The following is a 20903-nucleotide window of genomic DNA, read 5'->3' on the forward strand; positions in this document are numbered from 1 at the left end:
AGCTTTATGCAAATACTTCCCAAGTGTGGGCATCCCTCAAATGAGAGGGCACTTTTAAAACAGGCAGGGTTGTGGTGGGGCTTAAACATCCAGATGAATGTTGGCAATTTATGACCGAAAACAGTCTACAGATTCGCTACCGATCCTGGAAAAAGAGGGCCCAACATCCTATTACAGTTTTGGGTCCCCTTTACGGTTTTACATCAATCCCATTAATAAGATGGGAATATCCCTTTAAATAGTGATAAACGGAGGTATCATAAACACAAGATGTCTCTCACCATGTCTCCAAGATGGTTCATTGCCAGATCATACGTGTATTTCCCGGCAGAAAACTCTTTGTTGTGGTTGATGATGAATTTCAGATTCTTCTCCCAGATGTGACGTCTTTTAATCTCATCCAACTAAAAACAAGAATAAACACACTAACAAATTTGGGCTGGAGAATAAAGCAACGAGAAATCAAACTTAAAGGGGTTGTCCATGATAAGATAAGCATGGCTGACTTTCAACAGAAACAGCGTACCACCTGTCTACGTGTTGGGTCTGTAGCTGAAGTAAACACGGCTGAGCTTGAGTATTGTGTGTGGACAGGAAAGCATACTACCTTAAAGGAGACCTGTCACAATATCAAAAGTGACCAGGTTTTTATCTTTTTTCCATTCTCGCTGGTCCCCTTAGTATTACACTTTTTTTTTTTTTTTAATCCGCCTTATGGTTCCAGAGATATGAACCTTTTTACTAGTGCAGCTCTTATAACTTTTACCTAGGGGGTGTTGCTCACAGGGTAATAATACACGCCCTAGAGGATCCTTTGAGCCACGCCCTCTTTTGGACATCATAAAAATTAGCACTAAATAAAAAGGCCCATATCTCTGGAACCGTATGGCAGATTTTAAAAAGGTGAAAAGCGGAATACTCTGAGGTGCCGCGGGAATAAAAATAAGGTTAAAAAAAGGGACATTTTTGGAAGGTCCTCTTTAACGGGAATGTTAAACACGTCTCACTAAACCTAGCAGGACATCACTGCCCTTAATGGCAAATCAGTCTTGAAAAAAAGATCTAAGCTGGTAGTCAAGGAATTGGCATAAATGGATAAGCAGGTTGGTTACAATCACTCATTGAATCCTGTGGTAGTAATTAGATTTTTCCGAATTTTGGAGGCAAACCTTATTAAAGGGAATTTGTCTGGAGGATTTTCCTCATGGAACGAGTAGTATGGCTATAGGGACCCTTGCCGAACCGATGTGTTAAAGCTGCAAAATCGAGCATTGAAATAGTATGCAAGTCTGTCTCTAAGTGTCCTGCATTGAAATGCCCCAGTGCACTTCTAGACTAATTTGCATTTTATTTCAATGCTTGATTTCTTTGCACTGGGACATCAGATCTGTACAAAAAAGGTATCATATTTATTGTTTAACAAAGGCCTGTACAGCCGGACATAGAACTACTTCCATCAGTAAAATCCTCCTAAAACATTCCTCTTAAAGGTACCATACACACAGCAGGGCACTTACCTGACCATTATACTGCTTGCTATGAGTCCTCTTCCATAGTTCCCAATCAGAGTCGAGCATCTCATCGCGATACACACTGGTCCTCACCAGAGGCAGGAGAACAACCACAAGAGCAACCCAGAACATTGCTGATGGAGACCTACAACTGAGAACCCAGGTCTGTAAAGCTGCAGCACATCTACACTAGAGCCAATGTTAGGAGCCTCTATCGCCGATTCCTTATAGGGCTTTTTTTTACTTTGCATATATTTTTGGGGGTAAAAATCATTTTTCTGATAGTGTTTCCTCAATATTTACACGGTATGCCTTCTATAGCCTCTGTGTTGAATTGTCCATTACTGGCTGGAGAATGAGTTTACTGAGAACTCTTCAGTGAGCTCGATCTGACGGCAATGTTTGTAACCGTTATCCATCTTTTTCTCAGCTTGCCTGTGCAGATGTATGACTGCATGAAAGTCCAGCTGAACTTGTGGTCATAAAACGGCAGATAAATCAATTACAAATGCCTCATGATGGATCCTCAGTTAACTCCTTCTGCAGCCAGGAAGGTACAGCAAAACAAAAAAGTCTTTAAAATACAAACGGTGCAAAATCTGTAGTAGAACCCAGTTGCAAAAATGATAATTTTAGCCCAAAATACCTGAACATAACAAGAAGGGAAAATTAAAAATTAACTTGTAAAAACCCAATACCCACCCAGTTTATAATGGAGTCCACCATCAAGGTCGCCATGGAGAAGACAGCGCCATGTGCCTCCATTACAGAGCTTGAGGTGGAGTGATTGATCCGTACTTACCTTATGGATGTCCTCCAAGATGCCCTGCTGTCTTCTTCTCGTCTGCTTCCATCCTTCTGCCTCTTATATATTCCTGCATGGGGAAGTTATGGTGGAAAACATTGATACAGGAGAGCTCAAGCTGGCTGAGTCAGCCCAGAACGAGACCACAGGAAAATAATGGTTGTAGGATGGGGTAGTAAAATGTCAGACACTGAGGAACAGTGGGGTAGCGTGGCCTCTCCGCGCCCACAGCAAGGCAATATGTTGTGCCCTGCTAACCCGTGGACCATTATCTCTCCCCGAGTCTCTTCCACCAGTCCAGTGCTGAACCTCTTAGCCCCCAAGTACTAGTAGTGTATTTCAAGAAAATACTGATAGAATTATAGTTTGCCTTATAATCCTTTATTATCTGCGTTTTGCCAAAATTTGCCGTAAAATGAAAAACAAGAAAGTTCTAAATACACTGGCAGTATTTGGTCACTATGTTACATCAGTATTTGTAAGCCAAAACCAGGAGTGGAACAATCAGAGGAAAAGTATAATAGAAACACATGCACCACTTCTGCATTTATCACCCACTCCTGGTTTTGACATACACATACTGATGTAAAATACTGACCAAATACTGCTAGTGTGATGGCAGCCTAACAGTGAGAGTTTTTTTTGTGGGACAAGTTGTAGTTTTAATTGCTCTGGGGTTTGTATGCTACTAATTTTTTTCATGATATTTTTCTGAAGGATCAAAAATCTTAAATTCCTATTTTTTTATATATTTTTTTCTTTACAGCGATCTGTTCACCTTGCGGATTAGTTTATCTTACAGTGGGTACAGAAAGTATTCAGACACCCTTAAATTTTTCACTCTGTTTCATTGCAGCCATTTGGTAAATTAAAAAAAAGTTCATTTTTTTCTCATTAATGTACACTCTGCACCCCATGTTGACTGAAAAAAAACCCAGAAATTTAAAATTTTTTGCACATTTATTACAAAAGAAAAACTGAAATGTCACATGATCATAAGTATTCAGACCCTTTGCTCAGTATTGAGTAGAAGCACCCTTTTGAGCTAGTACAGCCATGAGTCTTCTTGGGAATGATGCAACAAGTTTTTCACACCTGGATTTGGGGATCCTCTGCCATTCTTCCTTGCAGAGCCTCTCCAGTTCCGTCAGGTTGGATGGTGAACGTTGGTGGACAGCCATTTTCAGGTCTCTCCAGAGATGATCAATTGGGTTTAGGTCAGGGCTCTGGCTGAGCCAGTCAAGAATGGTCACAGAGCTGTTCTGAAGCCACTCCTTTGTTATTTTAGCTGTGTGCTTAGGGTCATTGACTTTTTGGAAGGTGAACCTTTGGCCAAGTCTGAGGTCCAGAGCACTCTGGAAGAGGTTTTCATCCAGGATATCTCTGTACTTGGCCGCATTCATGTTTCCTTCAATGGCAACCAGTCGTCCTGTCCCTGCAGCTGAAAAACACCCCCATAGTATGATGCTGCCACCATGTTTCACTGTTGGGATTGTACTGGGCAGGTGATGAGCGGTGCCTGGTTTTCTCCACACATACCACTCAGAATTATCACCAAAAAGGTCTATCTTTGTCTCATCACACCAGAGAATCTTATTTCTCATAGTCTGGGAGTCCTTCATGTGTTTTTTTTAGCAAACTCTATGCGAGCTTTCATATGTCTTGCACTGAGGAGAGGCTTCCATTGGGCCACTCTGTCATAAAGACCTGACTGGTGGAGGGCTGCAGTGATAGTTGACTTTGTGGAACTTTCTCCCATCTCCCTACTGCATCTGTGGAGCTCAGCCACAGTGATCTTGGGGTTCTTCTTTACCTCTCTCACCAAGGCTCTTCTCCCATGATTGCTCAGTTTGGCTGGACGGCCAGGTCTAGTAAGACTTCTGGTGGTCCCAAACGTCTTCCATTTAAGGATTATGGAGGCCACTGTGCTCTCAGGAACCTTGAGTACTGCAGAAATTCTGTTGTAACCTTGGCCAGATCTGTGCCTTGCCACAATTCTGTCTCTGAGCTCCTTGGCCAGTTCCTTTGACCTCATGATTCTCATTTGGTCTGACATGCACTGTGAGCTGTGAGGTCTTATGTAGACAGGTGTGTGCCTTTCCAAATCAAGTCCTATCAGTTTCATTAAACACAGCTGGACTCCAATGCAGGAGTAGAACCATCTCAAGGAGGATCTCAAGGAAATGGACAGCATGTGACTTAAATATGAGTCTGAGAAAAGGGTTTGAATACTTATGACCATATGATATTTCAGTTTTCCTTTTTTAATAAAAATGCAAAATTTCTACGTTTCTAGGGTTTTTTTCCGTCAAGATGGGGATGCAGAGTGTACATTAAGAGGAAAAATTACCTTTTTTTGAATTTACCAAATGTCTGAAATTAAACAAAGAGTGAAAAATTTAAAGGGGTCTGAATACTTCCCGTACCCACTGTATATATTTATAGATCTAACTTTTTTGAACAATACCAAATAGGTTTATTTTTTTTAATTTTTGATCTGAGAGGAAAATTCAAACATTTTTAAAAATATATATATTTTTTCACTTAAAATTAATTTTTAGTTTCTCTACGGTCATTGAATCTGTGATCATTCGATCACTTGTTTTATATACTGTAGCATATAGAAGAAATGACAGCCGAAAGGCAGACAAAGTGTTCGCTGCGGATTGAGCCTATTAAGTGCCATTGTTAGAGACTGACTGCGGCAGTTAAGTGGTTAAACAACAGTGATCAGAGATGCTCAAATCACTGCTGGCTGTATAATAGCTGGGAAGTAAAAATTTTCAGAGCTCCCTCTAGTGGTGGATTCAGGAAACAGGAATGCAGAAAGCTCCTAAGCTCCCTCTAGTGGTGGATGCAGGAAACAGGGGGCTTAATTAGCCCCCTAGCTCCCTCTAGTGGTGGATGCAGGCAACAGAGATCCAGAAAGCTCTTGAGCTGATTCTAATGGAGCCTGCAGGCAACAGGGATGTATGGAGTTCCTAAGCTTACTCTAGTGGTGGATGCAGAATGCGGGGACATAGAAAGCTCCTGAGCTCCTTCTATTGGTGTATGCAGGATACAGGGCATAGAAAGCTCATGAGCTCCCTCTAGTGGTGGATGCAGGATGCGGGGACATAGAAAGCTCCTGAGCTCCCACTAGTGGTGGATGCAGGAAACAGGGGTATTAACAGGCCCCGAGCTGCCTGTAGTGGTGGATGCAGGCAACAGAGATCCAGAAAGCTCTTGAGCTGCCTATAATGGAGGCTGCAGGTAACAGGGTTATAGACAGGTAACAGGGATGCAGAAAGCTCCTGAGCTCCCTCCAGAGGAGGATGCAGGATGCTGGGACATAGAAAGCTTCTAAGCTCCCTCTAATGGTGGATGTAGGATGTCGGAACATAGTTCCTAAGCTCCACTCTAGTGGCGGATGCAGGACGTGGGGACATAGAAAGCCCCTGAGCTCCCTTTAGTGGTGGATGCAAGATGTGGGGACATAGAAAGCTCCTGAGCTCCCTCTAGTGGTGCATGCAGGATGCTGGGACATAATAATAATAATAATAATAATAATAATAATTTTATTTATATAGCGCCAACATATTCCGCAGCGCTTTACAAATTATAGAGGGGACTTGTACAGACAATAGACATTACAGCATAACAGAAATACAGTTCAAAACAGATACCAGGAGGAGTGAGGGCCCTGCTCGCAAGCTTACAAACTATGAGGAAAAGGGGAGACACGAGAGGTGGATGGTAACAATTGCTTTAGTTATTCGGACCAGCTATAGTGTAAGGCTCAGGTGTTCATGTAAAGCTGCATGAACCAGTTACCTGCCTAAGTATGTAGCAGTACAGACACAGAGGGCTAATACTGCATAAAGTGTATGAGAACATGATGCGAGGAACCTTTTTTTTTTTTTTTTTTTTTTATTATAAATAGGCCACACAGGGATCGTTAGGTTAATGCATTGAGGCGGTAGGCCAGTCTGAACAAATGAGTTTTTAGGGCACGCTTAAAACTGTGGGGATTGGGGATTAATCGTATTAACCTAGGTAGTGCATTCCAAAGAATCGGCGCAGCACGTGTAAAGTCTTGGAGACGGGAGTGGGAGGTTCTGATTATTGAGGATGCTAACCTGAGGTCATTAGCGGAGCGGAGGGCACGGGTAGGGTGGTAGACTGATACCAGGGAGGAGATGTAGGGTGGTGCTGAGCCATGGAGTGCTTTGTGGATGAGGGTAGTAGTTTTGTACTGGATTCTGGAGTGGATGGGTAGCCAGTGTAATGACTGGCACAGGGTAGAGGCATCGGTGTAACGGTTGGTGAGGAATATGATCCTGGCAGCAGCATTCAGGACAGATTGGAGCGGGGAGAGTTTTGCAAGAGGGAGACCGATTAGTAGAGAGTTACAATAGTCCAGACGAGAATGAATAAGTGAAACAGTCAGAGTTTTTGCAGAGTCGAAATTAAGAAAAGGGCGAATTCTAGAAATGTTTTTGAGATGCAGGTAAGAAGAGCGAGCCAGTGATCGGATGTAGGGGGTGAATGAAAGGTCAGAATCAAGGATGACCCCAAGGCAGCGGGCATGTTGCTTTGGAGTAATGGTGGAACCGCACACGGAGATGGCAATGTCAGGCAAAGGTAGGTTAGTAGAGGGAGAGAACACGAGGAGTTCAGTTTTTGACAGGTTTAGTTTCAGATAGAGGGAGGACATGATGTTAGAGACAGCGGTAAGACAATCACTGGTGTTTTCTAAAAAGGTCGGTGTGATATCGGGAGCAGAAGTGTATAATTGGGTGTCGTCAGCATAGAGATGGTACTGGAAACCAAATCTACTGATTGTTTGTCCAATAGGGGCAGTATACAACGAGAAGAGTAGGGGGCCTAGGACTGATCCTTGAGGAACCCCAACAGTAAGGGGAAGGTGAGAGGAGGAGGAACCAGCAAAACATACAGTGAAGGATCGGTCAGAGAGATAGGAGGAGAACCAGGAGAGAACGGTGTCCTTGAGGCCGATGGAGCGGAGCATAGTGAGGAGGAGCTGATGATCCACAGTGTCGAATGCTGCAGAGAGATCCAAGAGAATTAGCATGGAGTAGTGACCATTAGATTTAGCTGTTAGTAGGTCATTAGAGACTTTAATGAGGGCAGTTTCAGTAGAGTGTAAAGAGCGGAAGCCAGATTGAAGAGGGTCGAGAAGAGAATTATCTGAGAGATAGCGGGTAAGACGGGAGTGGACCAGGCGTTCGAGGAGTTTAGAGATGAAGGGAAGATTAGAGACAGGTCTATAATTAGCGGCACAGTTTTGATCGAGGGATGTTTTTTTAAGTAATGGATGTATGATGGCATGCTTAAATGAGGAGGGAAAAATACCGGAAGTGAGGGAAAGGTTGAATATTTTTGTTAGGTGAGAGGTGATAGCCGGGGAAAGGGACTGGAGGAGATGTGACGGAATGGGGTCACTGGTGCAAGTGGTCGGGCGAGAAGATGCAAGGAGCCTGCTTACTTCTTCTTCTGTAACTGCTTCAAAGTCAGAGAGTGAACTAGATGCAGTGGGGGAGGGAGGACAGTGCATGGTATGAAGAGATTGGGAGATGATTTCCTGTCGAATGTGGTCAATTTTTTCTTTGAAGTAATTGGCCAGATCGTCAGCACGGAGATCCGTGGTTGGGGCCTGCTCTCTTGGGTTGAGTAGGGACTGGAACGTGTCAAAGAGACGTTTAGGGTTATTGGACAGGGAGGTGATGAGGGTGTTGAAGTAGGTTTGTTTGGAGAGGTGAAGGGCAGAATTGTATGTCTTTAGCATGAACTTATAATGGATGAAATCTTCGGCTGGATTAGATTTTCTCCACAGATGTTCTGCGCACCTGGAGCACCGCTGCAGGAAACGTGTTTGCAGCGTGTGCCACGGTTGTTGCCGTCTGTGCCGAGTTGTTTTATGTATAGGAGGAGCAGCTTCATCCAGAGCACTTTGCAGGGTTTCATTGTAATGCTTCAATGCAGAATCAGGACATGAGATGGAGGAAATAGGGGCCAATGAGGACTGCAAGTTCATCATAAGTTTCTGGGTGTTAATGGCCTGTATGTTTCTATAGGTGTGGAAAGTGGGGGTGACCTGAGCGGGATGGCAGTTCTTGATAGAGAATGAAAGAAGGTTGTGGTCAGAGAGCGGGAGAGGGGAGTTTGTGAAGTCATCCACTGAGCAAAGTCGGGAGAAGACCAAGTCAAGGGAGTTTCCATCTTCATGTGTTGGAGAGTTAGTATGCTGCGAGAGGCCAAAAGAGGAGGATAGAGATAAAAGGTGAGAAGCAGATGGGGAGAGGGGAGAGGCAATGGGGATGTTGAAATCACCCATGATAAGGGTGGGGGTGTCACAGGAGAGAAAGTGTGGAAGCCAGGTGGCAAAGTGATCCAGGAACTGATGAGAGGGGCCGGGAGGACGATACACCACCGCCACTCGCATGGAGAAGGGGACGTAGAGTCTGACCACATGGACCTCAAAGGAAGGGAAGACAAGTGAGGGTACTTGGGGGATAACTTGGAAAGTACATTTGGGTGAAAGGAGCAGACCAACGCCTCCACCTGCTCTGTTGTCTGATCTTGGGGTATGAGAAAAGTGTAGTCCACCATATGAAAGAGCAGCAGCAGCGGTGGTGTCTGACTGCTGGATCCAGGTTTCAGTTAGAGCCAGGAGATTAAGAGAATTAGAAAGGAAGAAGTCATGAATGAAGGAGAGTTTATTACACACAGAGCGAGAATTCCAAAGGGCACAATTTATAACCTCTTTATAAACTATTTTTGATAAAGCATTGCCTAATTATTTTTAATGGGATATACTATTATATATTAGTTCGTTCTCCTGCTCTAAACCGTACCCTAAGTCTCTTGAAGGGAAAATACGCTACTGTTACTGTTGTGTTGGGTTAGCTTCGGACCCGTTTAATCGAAGCTGGTGGCAGCGAAAGTGTGCTGACGGTTGGATTATGCTGAAGCAACTGCGGGTTTGATAATTATTGTTCCTGCCTGTGTGGGAGTAGTTATCGCGTCGCTGCAGCGTGCCCAATAGCCAGTACATAGCAGGCAGCCTTTCTGGCGACTAATTACCCAGGGTGCAGTACCTAATCTGACCTGAGACTAAGGGGGCGCCAGAGAGCTGCAAGTGTTAAGTGGAACTGTAAGCGGGATATACATAAATCCCTGCAGTTCGTGGTATATAGAAAAGCAGTGGGATACCTAGAATAAGCCCCTGCTGTAAACTAAGAGGTCAATAGCCTTGTGTGTGGTTTTTCATCACATTGTTAGCAGTGGAGGGATAACTAAGATAAGCCCCCCTGCACATGTGATAGCCGTCTGTTGGCCTAAAGTCACCCTGATCCGTGACGTAGGGGTGACGGTCACGGTGTGAATCCTGACCCAGTGGTGACAGCGGTCAGGGGAATCGTGACAATCGTGACATAAAAAGCTCCTGAGCTCCTTCTAGTGGTGGATGCAGGATGCTGGGACATAGAAAGCTCCTGAGCTCCCTCTAGTGGTGGATGAAGGATGCTGGGACATAGAAAGCTCCTGAGCTCCCTCTAGTGGTGCATGCAGGATGCTGGGGCATAGAAAGCTCCTGAGCTCTCTCTAGTGGTGGATGCAGGACACAGGGACTTAGAAAGCAACTGAACTCCCTCTAGTGGTGGATGCAGGACGCAGGGACATAGAAAGCTCATGAGCTCCCTCTAGTGGTGGATGCAGTATGCTGGGACATAGACAGCTTCTGAGCTCCCTCTAGTGGTGGATGCAGGAAAGAGGGGTGTCAATAGGCCCAGAGCTGAATCTAGTTGTGGATGCAGGCAACAGAGATCCAGAAAGCTCTTGAGCTGCCTATAATGGAGGCTGCAGGCAACAGAGATGTAGAAAGCTCCTGCGCTCCCTCTAGTGGTGGATGCAGGATGCTGGGACATAGAAAGCTTCTGAGCTTCCTCTAGTGGTGGGTGTAGGACGTGGGGACATTGAAAGCTCTGAGCTCCCTCTAAGGTGGATGCAGGATGCTGGGACATAGAAAGCTCCTGAGCTCCCTCTAGTGGTGGATGCAGAATGTGGGGACATAGAAAGCTCCTGAGCTCCCTCTAGTGGTGGATGCAAGCAACATATTTTTTTTTATTTACATCTGTATCTTTGCAGAGGATTTGTAGCAGTGTATCAGCTATCACTATGAAGATATACATGATTAAAAAAAATACTGTCATCACAACTGCCAATCACATGACTTGTATATGTGACCAGCCGATTATCCAGCACTGACTGAACTCTAAAGTCCGTTTTCCACTGTGGAATAATCACATGCTGATCTGTCAGCTGCCAGGGACTGGGGTGTGGGGGAGGTGACTGATCACCAGCTAATCCTGGACATATGCTTCCTCTTATCATCTGAATATACAGATGGAGCAGAATGATGTGTAATAAACAGATCAGTGGAAAACGTGCTGCAACCATTGATTATCTGTCGGGGGGGCTGAAAATTGCTTTTGGGGTGAGAACATGCCAAGATGTCCACATGTGACCTTCAGAGCTGAACTCCAGCATTAGGAAACTAACATCTGCCATCAAAGAACGTGAATTGTATGAATTGTTAGAAACGGACGGTATATAGAGTTTTCTATTTGTGAATGGTGCAATATGAATTATATTTGTATAGTCTCTATAATAAACAGGCGCCATCGTCTGTATACGGACATGGCCAGTAGCAGGGTCTGTTCTGCATCATTAAAGTGGCATTCAGGAAGCCAGGACCTGACGAGAAGCAGAAGGAGATGCGAGAACAATGATTTATTTTGATATCTCGCATCTGATTAATGATTAATGTAGGGGGTCCGAGCCAAGGTATGATTAATGTACCAGTCATATCCGAAGTCTGATTAATGTAAGGGGTCCGATCTGGGGTCTGATTCATGTAGGGGTCCAGTCTAGTGTCTGATTAATGTAGGGCTCTGGTCCAGGATCTGATTAATGTAGGGGTCCAGTTCAGGATCTGATTAATGATTAATGTAGAGGGTCCGATCTGTGGTATGATTAATGATTAATGTAGGGGGTCTGGTCTAGGGTCTGATTAATGTAGGGGTCCAGTTCAGGATACGATTAATGTAAGGGGTCCGCTGTGGGATTTGACTAATGTAGGTGGTCGAGGGTCCAATTAATGTAGTGGGTCTGATTTAATGTAAGGGGTCTGGTCTGGGGTCTTATTAATGTAGGGGGTCTTGTCTGGGGTCTGATTAATGTAGGGGATCTGGTCTGGGGTCTGATTAATGTAGGGGGTCTTGTCTGGGGTCTGATTAATGTAGGTAGGGTTCAGGGCCCCATACTTGCAAAATTTTGGGGGCCCCTTGAGACTCTGCCCAGGCTCCACCCCAGCTCCGCCTCCAACCTTCCACAATCACACAGTCCACTCATAGAAAAACTCCACATCTGCACCACGTCCTCACCAATCACACATTATCAATTCCCATCTAACACCATGTCACATACATAGCCATCAGCTTTTCTTTTGGCTAAATGATTTTTTTTTTAAGCCGCTACCATGACAAGGTAGACTCTTTTGGCCAGCCGTACTCTTCTCTAACCTATGAAATATTTGTTAAAATATCCAATACTCTTTTTAGGTATATTTATGTTTCTTTAAGGGAATGTGTCACAATTTTTAAAATGAACAAAAAAGCCATATACAAGGGACAAATAGTCACACTGTTAAGTCCTTCTCAGTCCCTGGCTTACTAGAGGTAGGGATCCTGAGTAAATGACACGCAAACAAGGTATTGTGTGATCATATACAGGGGAAGCCCAGGAGCACATCTCTCTCTCTGGGCTTTGCCCTCCCTTTATATAGAAAAGAATTATTCTTTTACAGACATGCGCACAAGCGCTCATATTTCACTATCTCTTACATAAACAATCTATACCAGTCTTTATCAGTAGAAAGTTACATCATCTGGAAGGTGAATGAAAGGCTGCTATTGAAAGAAGGAATGCACACATGATTACTTCCATAAAAGGAAATGTCAAGTCAGCAGAAATGTATCTTGTTGTAAGCGAGATTTCTCAGGAAGAAGACAAGATGGATTCCTTTAGTTCAGTCTGATCTCCACAATTCCCCCCTTTGACATTTTCTTTTATTTATTTTATTACCACAGGGCCAAAGACAAAGCCTTTATTTGGTATTACACATGTACATGCTTGTATTCAATAAGAGAATCAAATCTAGTATTAATTCTTCCGTTTAACTCTCGCAACCTTTTCTTTGTTTTGCAATAAGTACAGATATTACAAAGGGATAGCAAAATAAGCGCAATAATCAGTATTAGCAAAGGATAACATAAGAGAAGAAGGAAAAAAAACTTTATACTCTTGCATCTATTACACAAAGTTTATCTGTGCATACTGAGATACTCTTGAGCACAATCTGGAATAGTACGTATATGACTACAATAATCATAACTATATGTATTATGCTCTGCATAATCCCAGCAACCCACCCACCGATTCCTCTGAACCAGTTGGCTGGGTTAAGAAAAGAAAAGGTATCTGACCACCAGCTATCCTTATTCTGGTCATTGTCTTTGTCATACTGATCTCTGAGTCGTTGTACGTCCTTTAATTTAAATGTCATACTCATAGTACTATTCGGGTCTATATAATGACAGCAGGTGGGTCCAATGATTTGACACATACCCCCTTGTGAGGCAGTTAGGTAATCCAATACCAGGGTATGTTGGTTAGTGACTATTATAAGCTGATTCTGTACAGCTATACTAGTGTTTAGTATATCCAATATATCCCAGATCTGATCATCTAGATAATCCGTGGCTCTAACTAATTTATCCCACATCTGTGTTAACATAGGATAAATAAAAATGGTACTAGCAATTTTGTTAGGAATTCCCATTTGTACTATATGCGGCCTCCCTGAGGGACGTGGTGAGTTATCTGCAGCTCTTTTATACAGTGTGTGCTTGGGCACGGCTTGCATATTCACTTGTTTATTTGAAATTATGAATGTAGCCGGGGTTAGGCGTCCTAATGTACAAGTACCCTTTATACCTACGGGAAGCCATTTATATGCTCCTTCTCCGCATATCCAAAATGTACCTTCAGGCAGATCCCATAGAGCTGAGTGCTGCAATACCAATCTGTGAGCCAAGTCCACAAATCTAGATACATTCTGAAGCATACACCAAGAGGGTTTTTGTCCCAAGGGGCTACAGTACCCGGCTGCGGGATTCCCACATACAGGCATTCCTTTGATATACTCATCGGATTTATTACAAACCAGGTTCCCCAGCTTACTTGTACAACTGTTTGCATCACCTTGGGGGAACAATTTAGAATGTTTCCATTTTCTATTATGTATGTATCTTTCCAATACTACAGGTTTGAAAGCATCAGAGGGGGGGACGGTTGTACTGAAACTAAGCTGTAGATTTTCTGTGGGGACCTGTCCTAAATTAGTTAATCCAGTCTTATTTCTAGGTACCCATTTTCCTCCCCTAAATGCTAAATATTGTAGATGTGTGTTACTCCCTGAGAGATTACCCTGCCACCAAGGAAATTCTACCCATCCCACAATTGGTATGGCGATTGTAGTATTCCACAGCCTAGCATTACCAATTTGGTTGTTGGCCAGGTTGTCTGAACAATTAGGCCAAGCGAATATTTCTTCTGCTAATACGGGAACTGCTAGAAAAGGTATACTTGTGGCTGATACCGGCGAATGGGTACAGATCCAACAATCTGTCAGGGTTTGTGTATTGTTTAACAAGTCATGCACTAATTTTCTATGATGTTGTACGAATCTATTGTTCAAAGGGGCTAGAGAATTCAGTCTATCCCACGCCTCCGTTGAGGTTATCATTATTAACATCAATATCATGAGTTTATACTGCTTTTCTTGCAATGGCTTGCATGTATCCATGATGCCTTTCCTTCAAGCTTGACTGATGTAGGTGTTGTCAACAGGACTTGGAAGGGTCCGTCAAACCTTGGTTCTAGAGCCTTTCTGGTGTGTCTTTTTACATAGACTTGATCACCTGGTTCCAACTTGTGACTTCCTTCTGTGTTGTCAGGATCTGGAAGGGAAGCAAAAACTTGTGCATGCACCTTAGTTAATTGTTTCTGAAGATTTTGCACATAAGAAGTCAATGACTCAATATTTAACACAAGTTGCTGTGGAAAATAACATCCTAAATTGGCAGTCCTGCCAAACAAAATTTCATATGGAGACAGTTTAGTCTTACCCCTTGGGGTATTGCGTATTGAGTAAAGGGCCAGTGGAAGGCATTCTGTCCAAGGCTTTCCTGTTTCAGCCATGGCTTTCTGTATTTTTAATTTTAAAGTTCCATTCATGCGTTCCACCTTACCAGAACTTTGAGGATGGTACGGAGTGTGTAACTGACTTTCAACACCCAACATTTTCAGTACATTTTGAAATATTTCTCCAGTGAAATGAGTACCCCTATCTGACTCGATCACTTCAGGGAGACCGTAACGGGGTATCAGTTTGGCAACTAGCTTTACAGCAGTGTTTTTAGCTGAAGCCTTCCGAACTGGATAGGCCTCTGGCCACCCCGAGAACATGTCCACACATACCAACACATACTCATACCCATTACTTTTTGGCAGCTGGATAAAGTCTATTTGTAATCGCTGAAACGGGTAGAGAGGTCGGACGTGGTGCTTCATAGGGGTCTTTGTTGTCTGTCCGGGATTATGTGCCAGGCATATAGCGCATGCAGCACAATAGTCTCTTGCATAGTTGCCAAAACCTGGAGCCAACCAGACTTGCTTTGCCAGTAGTGTCATTGCATTTGCAGACACATGAGTAGGGTGGTGCAGTCCACCAACTACAATCGGATACCAGGCTCTAGGTAGACATATTAGTCCATCTTTCTTCCAAATTCCCGCTTGTTCTTCTGCCCCTTCCTTTTTCCACCTGTCCCTCTCCTCTTCTCCTGCATCTTCCTGTGCTTGTCTCAGTCTATCTTCAGTATTTTCTGTGGGGTTTACAGTATGAACCTGTTGTAAGGGTTTGACAGCTGCTGCTTTGGCTGCTTTATCAGCCCTATCATTTCCCCTAGATTCCCTAGTGTCGAGTCTCACATGTGCAGCTACCTTGATTACTGCTACTTCTTTTGTTTCTTGTGCAGCCTCTAAGATCTGTTTGATCAGAGAAGCATGTTTTACAGGTTGTCCTGACGCTGTCATGTAACCTCTAGCTCTCCAGATTACTCCAAAATCAAACACAATACCATGTGCATACCTAGAATCAGTGTATATATTAGCTGTCTGGTTCTCAGCTATTTTAAGAGCTTCAATCAATGCTGTTAGTTCTGCTTCTTGTGCAGACTGTTTCGGTGGAAGTGGTTCTGCTTTGAGAGTTTCAGATTCTGACACAACTGCATACCCTGTATGGAAGTTACCTGTGTCATCTGCAAACCTACTACCATCTATAAACAGCTCTAAATCTGGATTTTGAAGTGGTGTTTCGGATACATTGGGTAAGCCTACCGTTTCTTGTAAAATGAGCTCTGTACAATCATGTGTGTCTGTAGGGAAAAAATTTGCGTGTGGATCAGTGTCCTTATTCCCCCCTTCAGACTCGAGAGGTAGCAGTGTAGCTATATTGAGAGTCTGAAGCCTAGCAAATGTGATAGTAGAGGGGAGCAACAAAGAACACTGTAGCCGCAAATGTCTGGCCATGGAAATGTGTTTTGGTTGGACCTGGTTTAATATCCCATAAACATCATGTGTAGTTTGAACTGTGAGTGGATACTCTAGAACAATTTCTGATGCTTTGTCCAACAATAGTGAGACAGCAACAACTACACGTACACAGGTTGGCGCTGCTCTAGCTACGGGATCTAACCTTGCTGAAAGATATGCAATTGGTCTTTGTTTCCCTGCATGCTTCTGGGTAAGAACTCCTGTAGCATGGGAATCAACTTCTGCAGCCATAAGCTGAAACGGTTTGGTGTAGTCTGGTAGCCCTAACGCTGGAGCTGAAACAAGGGCATCTTTTAATTGTTGGAACGAAATCTGACCTTCTTTTGTCAACAAATAAGGTTCACTTTTTACACAGTCATACAGTGGTTGCATTAGTTGACTGGCATGTATAATCCATTGTCTACAATGAGACACTATTCCTAAAAATGCTCGTAGCTGTTTATGATTTCTAGGCTCATTCATCTGTCTTATTGCTTCAGTTCTTTGTGGTGTAAGATGCTTTTTACCTTGAGAAATGCAATGACCTAGAAAGACCACTTTGGTCTGACAAACTTGTAGCTTTTGTCTATTCACTTTACACCCTTCTTTTTCTAAAAAACATAGTAAACTCACAGTGGACCTTTCTGCAGTTTCTAGATCTGGGCAGCAAAGTAGTAGGTCATCCACATACTGCAAAATTACTACCTGTGGTTCGGGTTCAAACCTCTGAAGGACTGTTTGTAGGGCATTTGAATAAAGAGTAGGGGAGTGTATCATTCCCTGTGGAAGGCGTGTCCACGCCAACTGTTTGCCCTTAAATGTAAATGCAAACAAATGCCAACTATCTTGGTGTAAAGGAACCGAGAAAAATGCATTTGAAAGATCTATTACAGTAAATACTTGAGAACTGGCTGGTATCTGTGATAGTAACGTATGAGGATTGGGTACAACTGGGGTGATTGGATCTAGAACTTTGTTTATTTCTCTTAAATCATGTACCATACGATATTTGGGCATAGAACTCTTATCAAGAGTTCTCTTTTTGACTGGATACAGAGGAGTGTTAGCAGGTGATTGTATCTCTACCAAAACCCCTTTCTCTCTATATCCCTCTATCTGTTTTGTAATCGCTAGTTCCTGCTGGGCACTCACAGGGTATTGTCTGAGCTGTGGGAGAACAGTTCCTGGTTGCACAGATAGTTTTACAGGAGAGATATGCAATAGTCCCACATCGGTGTCACCCTGTGCCCACAGTGTTTCTGGGACCGTTGAGAGGTCTAGATCTGTGGTGTACTCTTTTTCTTCAGCATAATCCTCAAAAGCCTGAATTCTAACATATTGTTCTAATGTTTCTGCATCATCAGGGATAGTCAGTATAACTGTGCCATCTTCCCTAAAATTGATGTTAGCTTCTAATTTCTTTAGGACATCAGTTCCTAACAAACATGTTGGGGCACCTCTGGCATACAAAAATCTGGATGCAAAACATTTAGGTCCTAATGAGACCTCTAGGGGCACAGTATATGGCAGTGTTCGAATTACCCCATCATAACCCTCAGCAAAAGTTGTTTGTTCTGAAATATCTTCCGGATTCGGAAGAAAATCTTGATTCAAAATTGAGGAAGTTGCACCTGTATCTATCAAAAATGGAATCTCTCTCCCCCCCACATTCACCTGTATCATAGGTCTTCTAGCTGGTAGGGAAGTTTGTAACACATCGAGTCAATCTGAATCTGGTATGGGACCATCTATGATGGTAGATTTCTGCTGGTTGTCCGTTTGGGGAGGGTTATTTCTGGGAACAAATTTGCCTGACTTTATATCTGCCAACTTCTTCCTGCACTCTCTTTGGAAATGACCTGGCTTTTTACAGTAGTGGCAAGGAAAGTTGTGTCTCACTCTTCCTCCTGTATTAGCTTGTGCTATTCTAACAGGCTTACGATTCTCTCTCATATCCATGACTATTCCTAAACATCGTTGTTTCACAATATTTGGTTGTTCAATTGTTCTCCAATCTGGAGTAGAGGATTTAAATTTTTCTCTGATTTTCGGATCTAGCCCCTCTATTAATTGTTTTGTAAAAAGTCTCCTTACTGAAGCATCAGTCAAATCCAATCCTTCATCCCTAAAGCTATTTTCTAATTCTTGACTATATTCTTCAATACTTTGCCCAAATTTCTGCATAATCACACCCGTAGATCCCCTTTCCCTCTGTTTTTCTCTCATGAAAATTATTAATGCCTCTGTGAACTGGGTACCTGATGCTTCTGTCTGTAAGGCACCCCCTTCTGCCACTGGTCTATTGGGCTGTAGGTGTGTCAATAATTCCTGAAAAAGTCCGGGGGACATTTTCATTCTACATAATTCTTCCCCGTCCGCCCAGACCCCAGCATGAGTCTGCATGATTTGTTGTATGTATTGTGCAAATCGGATGGGATATTGAGTGGGATCAGGCGCATTATGCAGGAGGAACATACCTTCAGCAGGGGACCAAGGAAAATACTGTCGGGTCTGGTGATATCTAGTTCCCATTACCCCGTCAGCACCAGGTTCCCTAAAGGGTCTTGGTACTACCCTAACAGGGGCAAGTACAGCGCCATGTCTAGGTGTACCACAGACTAGGCAATCATTTCTCCAATCTGGATTTTGTTGTCCACAGTGTGAACATACCCATCCTCCTACCCCACCAAGATTGGGATACAAGGCTGGAAATTGTTTTCCTCCTTCTGCTCCTCCAGATGGTACAAATGATTGGGCTTTTGGATCTAGGTAAGGTGGTGGGATTATGTCACAACTTTTTCCCTTCCCCATAATCCATTTGGAAGTGTCTGGATCATACTTCCAATTCTCCTCTTTAGCTGTTTTTGAGACCTCTATCATACAGTGTATGATTTCTTACCACCCATTGTCTTTGATAATTTCACCTCGTTCTTTACTCAGTTTTTCCCATTCTGTACTGAACATAAGTGCTTCTGAAATTCCCAATTTTTCTCTTACTCTTCTAATCTGACTTCTGACTGTCTTCCCACATCTTTCCTGTATGATATCTGCTGCTTCCACTTGTCCTAAGACGGTTTTTGTCTGTTTATTTCCCATTTTTATTTTTTATTTTTTTTCAATATTAGCTATTTCTACCCCAGGTGACGTTTGGACAATCACTTATCCTAGGTGATGTCTCGTTGCCTTCTCTCCTAGGGAGCTAAAATATTGAAGGGCTGATCTGCTCCATTCTTTCTAATGTGCAGAATGTACTTAAGTGCTATTATGCACGCAAACAGACCCAGCAACACCATACAGATCACAAAACTTTCTGTGTCAGTTAGCATACTTGTCCCAGGCTCATGGACCCGCGTCCTGGGCTCATTCTATCAAACCTTATCCAGAAATGAAGGAGGTTAAGCACTTAAATGAGAGTCAAGCATGGGCGGAGGTCTCCCCGAAAGGACGCAACCACATGACCCAGTTAGGCTGACTTCCGTGTATAAGGCTTATACCCCAACTATTTCGGCTTATTTTTCTACGCACTTTTGCTCTTCTTTCACAACATACCACAACCTTCACACTGTTCACACACTGCCAGGGACAGGACTCATAAATCTATACAATATAGTAACCCGAGTTTTATAGGTATCTACTCACTACTAGACTAACCCAGCGTGACACGGCTCATAGAGATCTTTCGGATAATACAAGGCAGATAAAAGAGAACTAATAATGTCTCTTACCTGGCCAGGTTTTTCAGTTCATTTGCCGTCCATTATCCCAGATCTCCATTGTCCGTATCTGCAGGTGAATCTCGAGCAAATACTCTCATCTCGGGTCCCTGTTCGGTGCGCCAAAGAAATGTTAAGTCCTTCTCAGTCCCTGGCTTACTAGAGGTAGGGATCCTGAGTAAATGACACGCAAACAAGGTATTGTGTGATCATATACAGGGGAAGCCCAGGAGCACATCTCTCTCTCTGGGCTTTGCCCTCCCTTTATATAGAAAAGAATTATTCTTTTACAGATATGCGCACAAGCGCTCATATTTCACTATCTCTTACATAAACAATCTATACCAGTCTTTATCAGTAGAAAGTTACATCATCTGGAAGGTGAATGAAAGGCTGCTATTGAAAGAAGGAATGCACACATGATTACTTCCATAAAAGGAAATGTCAAGTCAGCAGAAATGTATCTTGTTGTAAGCGAGATTTCTCAGGAAGAAGACAAGATGGATTCCTTTAGTTCAGTCTGATCTCCACAACACCATGGCCAGACCATATATTACCACCACATAATGACCAAATACTACCACATATAAGGCACAAATACCGCCACACCATGGCCAGACCACATATTACCACCACATAGTGACCAAATGATACCACATACTAGGGACAAATACCACCACACTATGACCCGACCACATATTACCACCACGTAGTGACCTATAATACCACATACAAGGCATAAATACGACAAACACCATGGCCGGACCACATATTACAACAACATAGTGACCGAATACTACAATACTGATCATTAATAAAAAACAAAATAAGAATTTTACCATAAGTGCCATTATACACAGGAGTTTTGTACATAGTACACAGTGCATAATGTCGGTGTACACGTAATACAATGATCACCAGTAACATACACTGGGGCTCTGTATATAGTGTCAGTGTACAGGTAATACAGTGATCACCAGTGATATACACAGGAGCTCTGTGTATAGTGTGATGCCGCGATCACTAGCGGGTTGGGGAATGCTCACTTGGTTGCAAGATTTAAGGCACACAGTAACACTTTCCACTTTAAACAGTCTATTATTATACAGTCATAAACTGTACCACGAACAGTCCATTACACAATGTATCGGAACATGA

General features: G+C 43.1%; 1 protein-coding gene across 2 annotated transcripts in view; it reads right to left on the bottom strand.

The window, feature by feature from the left end:
• LOC138638121 (cathepsin K-like) overlaps nucleotides 1–20903 on the bottom strand; it is a 128892-nt gene that overhangs the window by 6835 nt on the left and 101154 nt on the right. The window contains exons 1-3 of one of the 2 annotated variants that reach the window (XM_069727155.1): nucleotides 2314–2347; nucleotides 1518–1662; nucleotides 282–404 (exon numbers count right to left, since the gene is read on the bottom strand). In XM_069727155.1, the coding sequence (XP_069583256.1) occupies nucleotides 282–404; nucleotides 1518–1643 (249 nt within the window). In that variant the 5' untranslated portion in view covers nucleotides 1644–1662; nucleotides 2314–2347. Of the gene's footprint in view, nucleotides 1–281; nucleotides 405–1517; nucleotides 1663–2313; nucleotides 2348–20903 lie in introns of those variants that run through there. The other variant, XM_069727149.1, reaches the window with a different exon arrangement.

The sequence above is a fragment of the Ranitomeya imitator genome, chromosome 1 (genome assembly GCF_032444005.1).
Source record: "Ranitomeya imitator isolate aRanImi1 chromosome 1, aRanImi1.pri, whole genome shotgun sequence".
Lineage (NCBI taxonomy): Eukaryota > Metazoa > Chordata > Amphibia > Anura > Dendrobatidae > Ranitomeya > Ranitomeya imitator.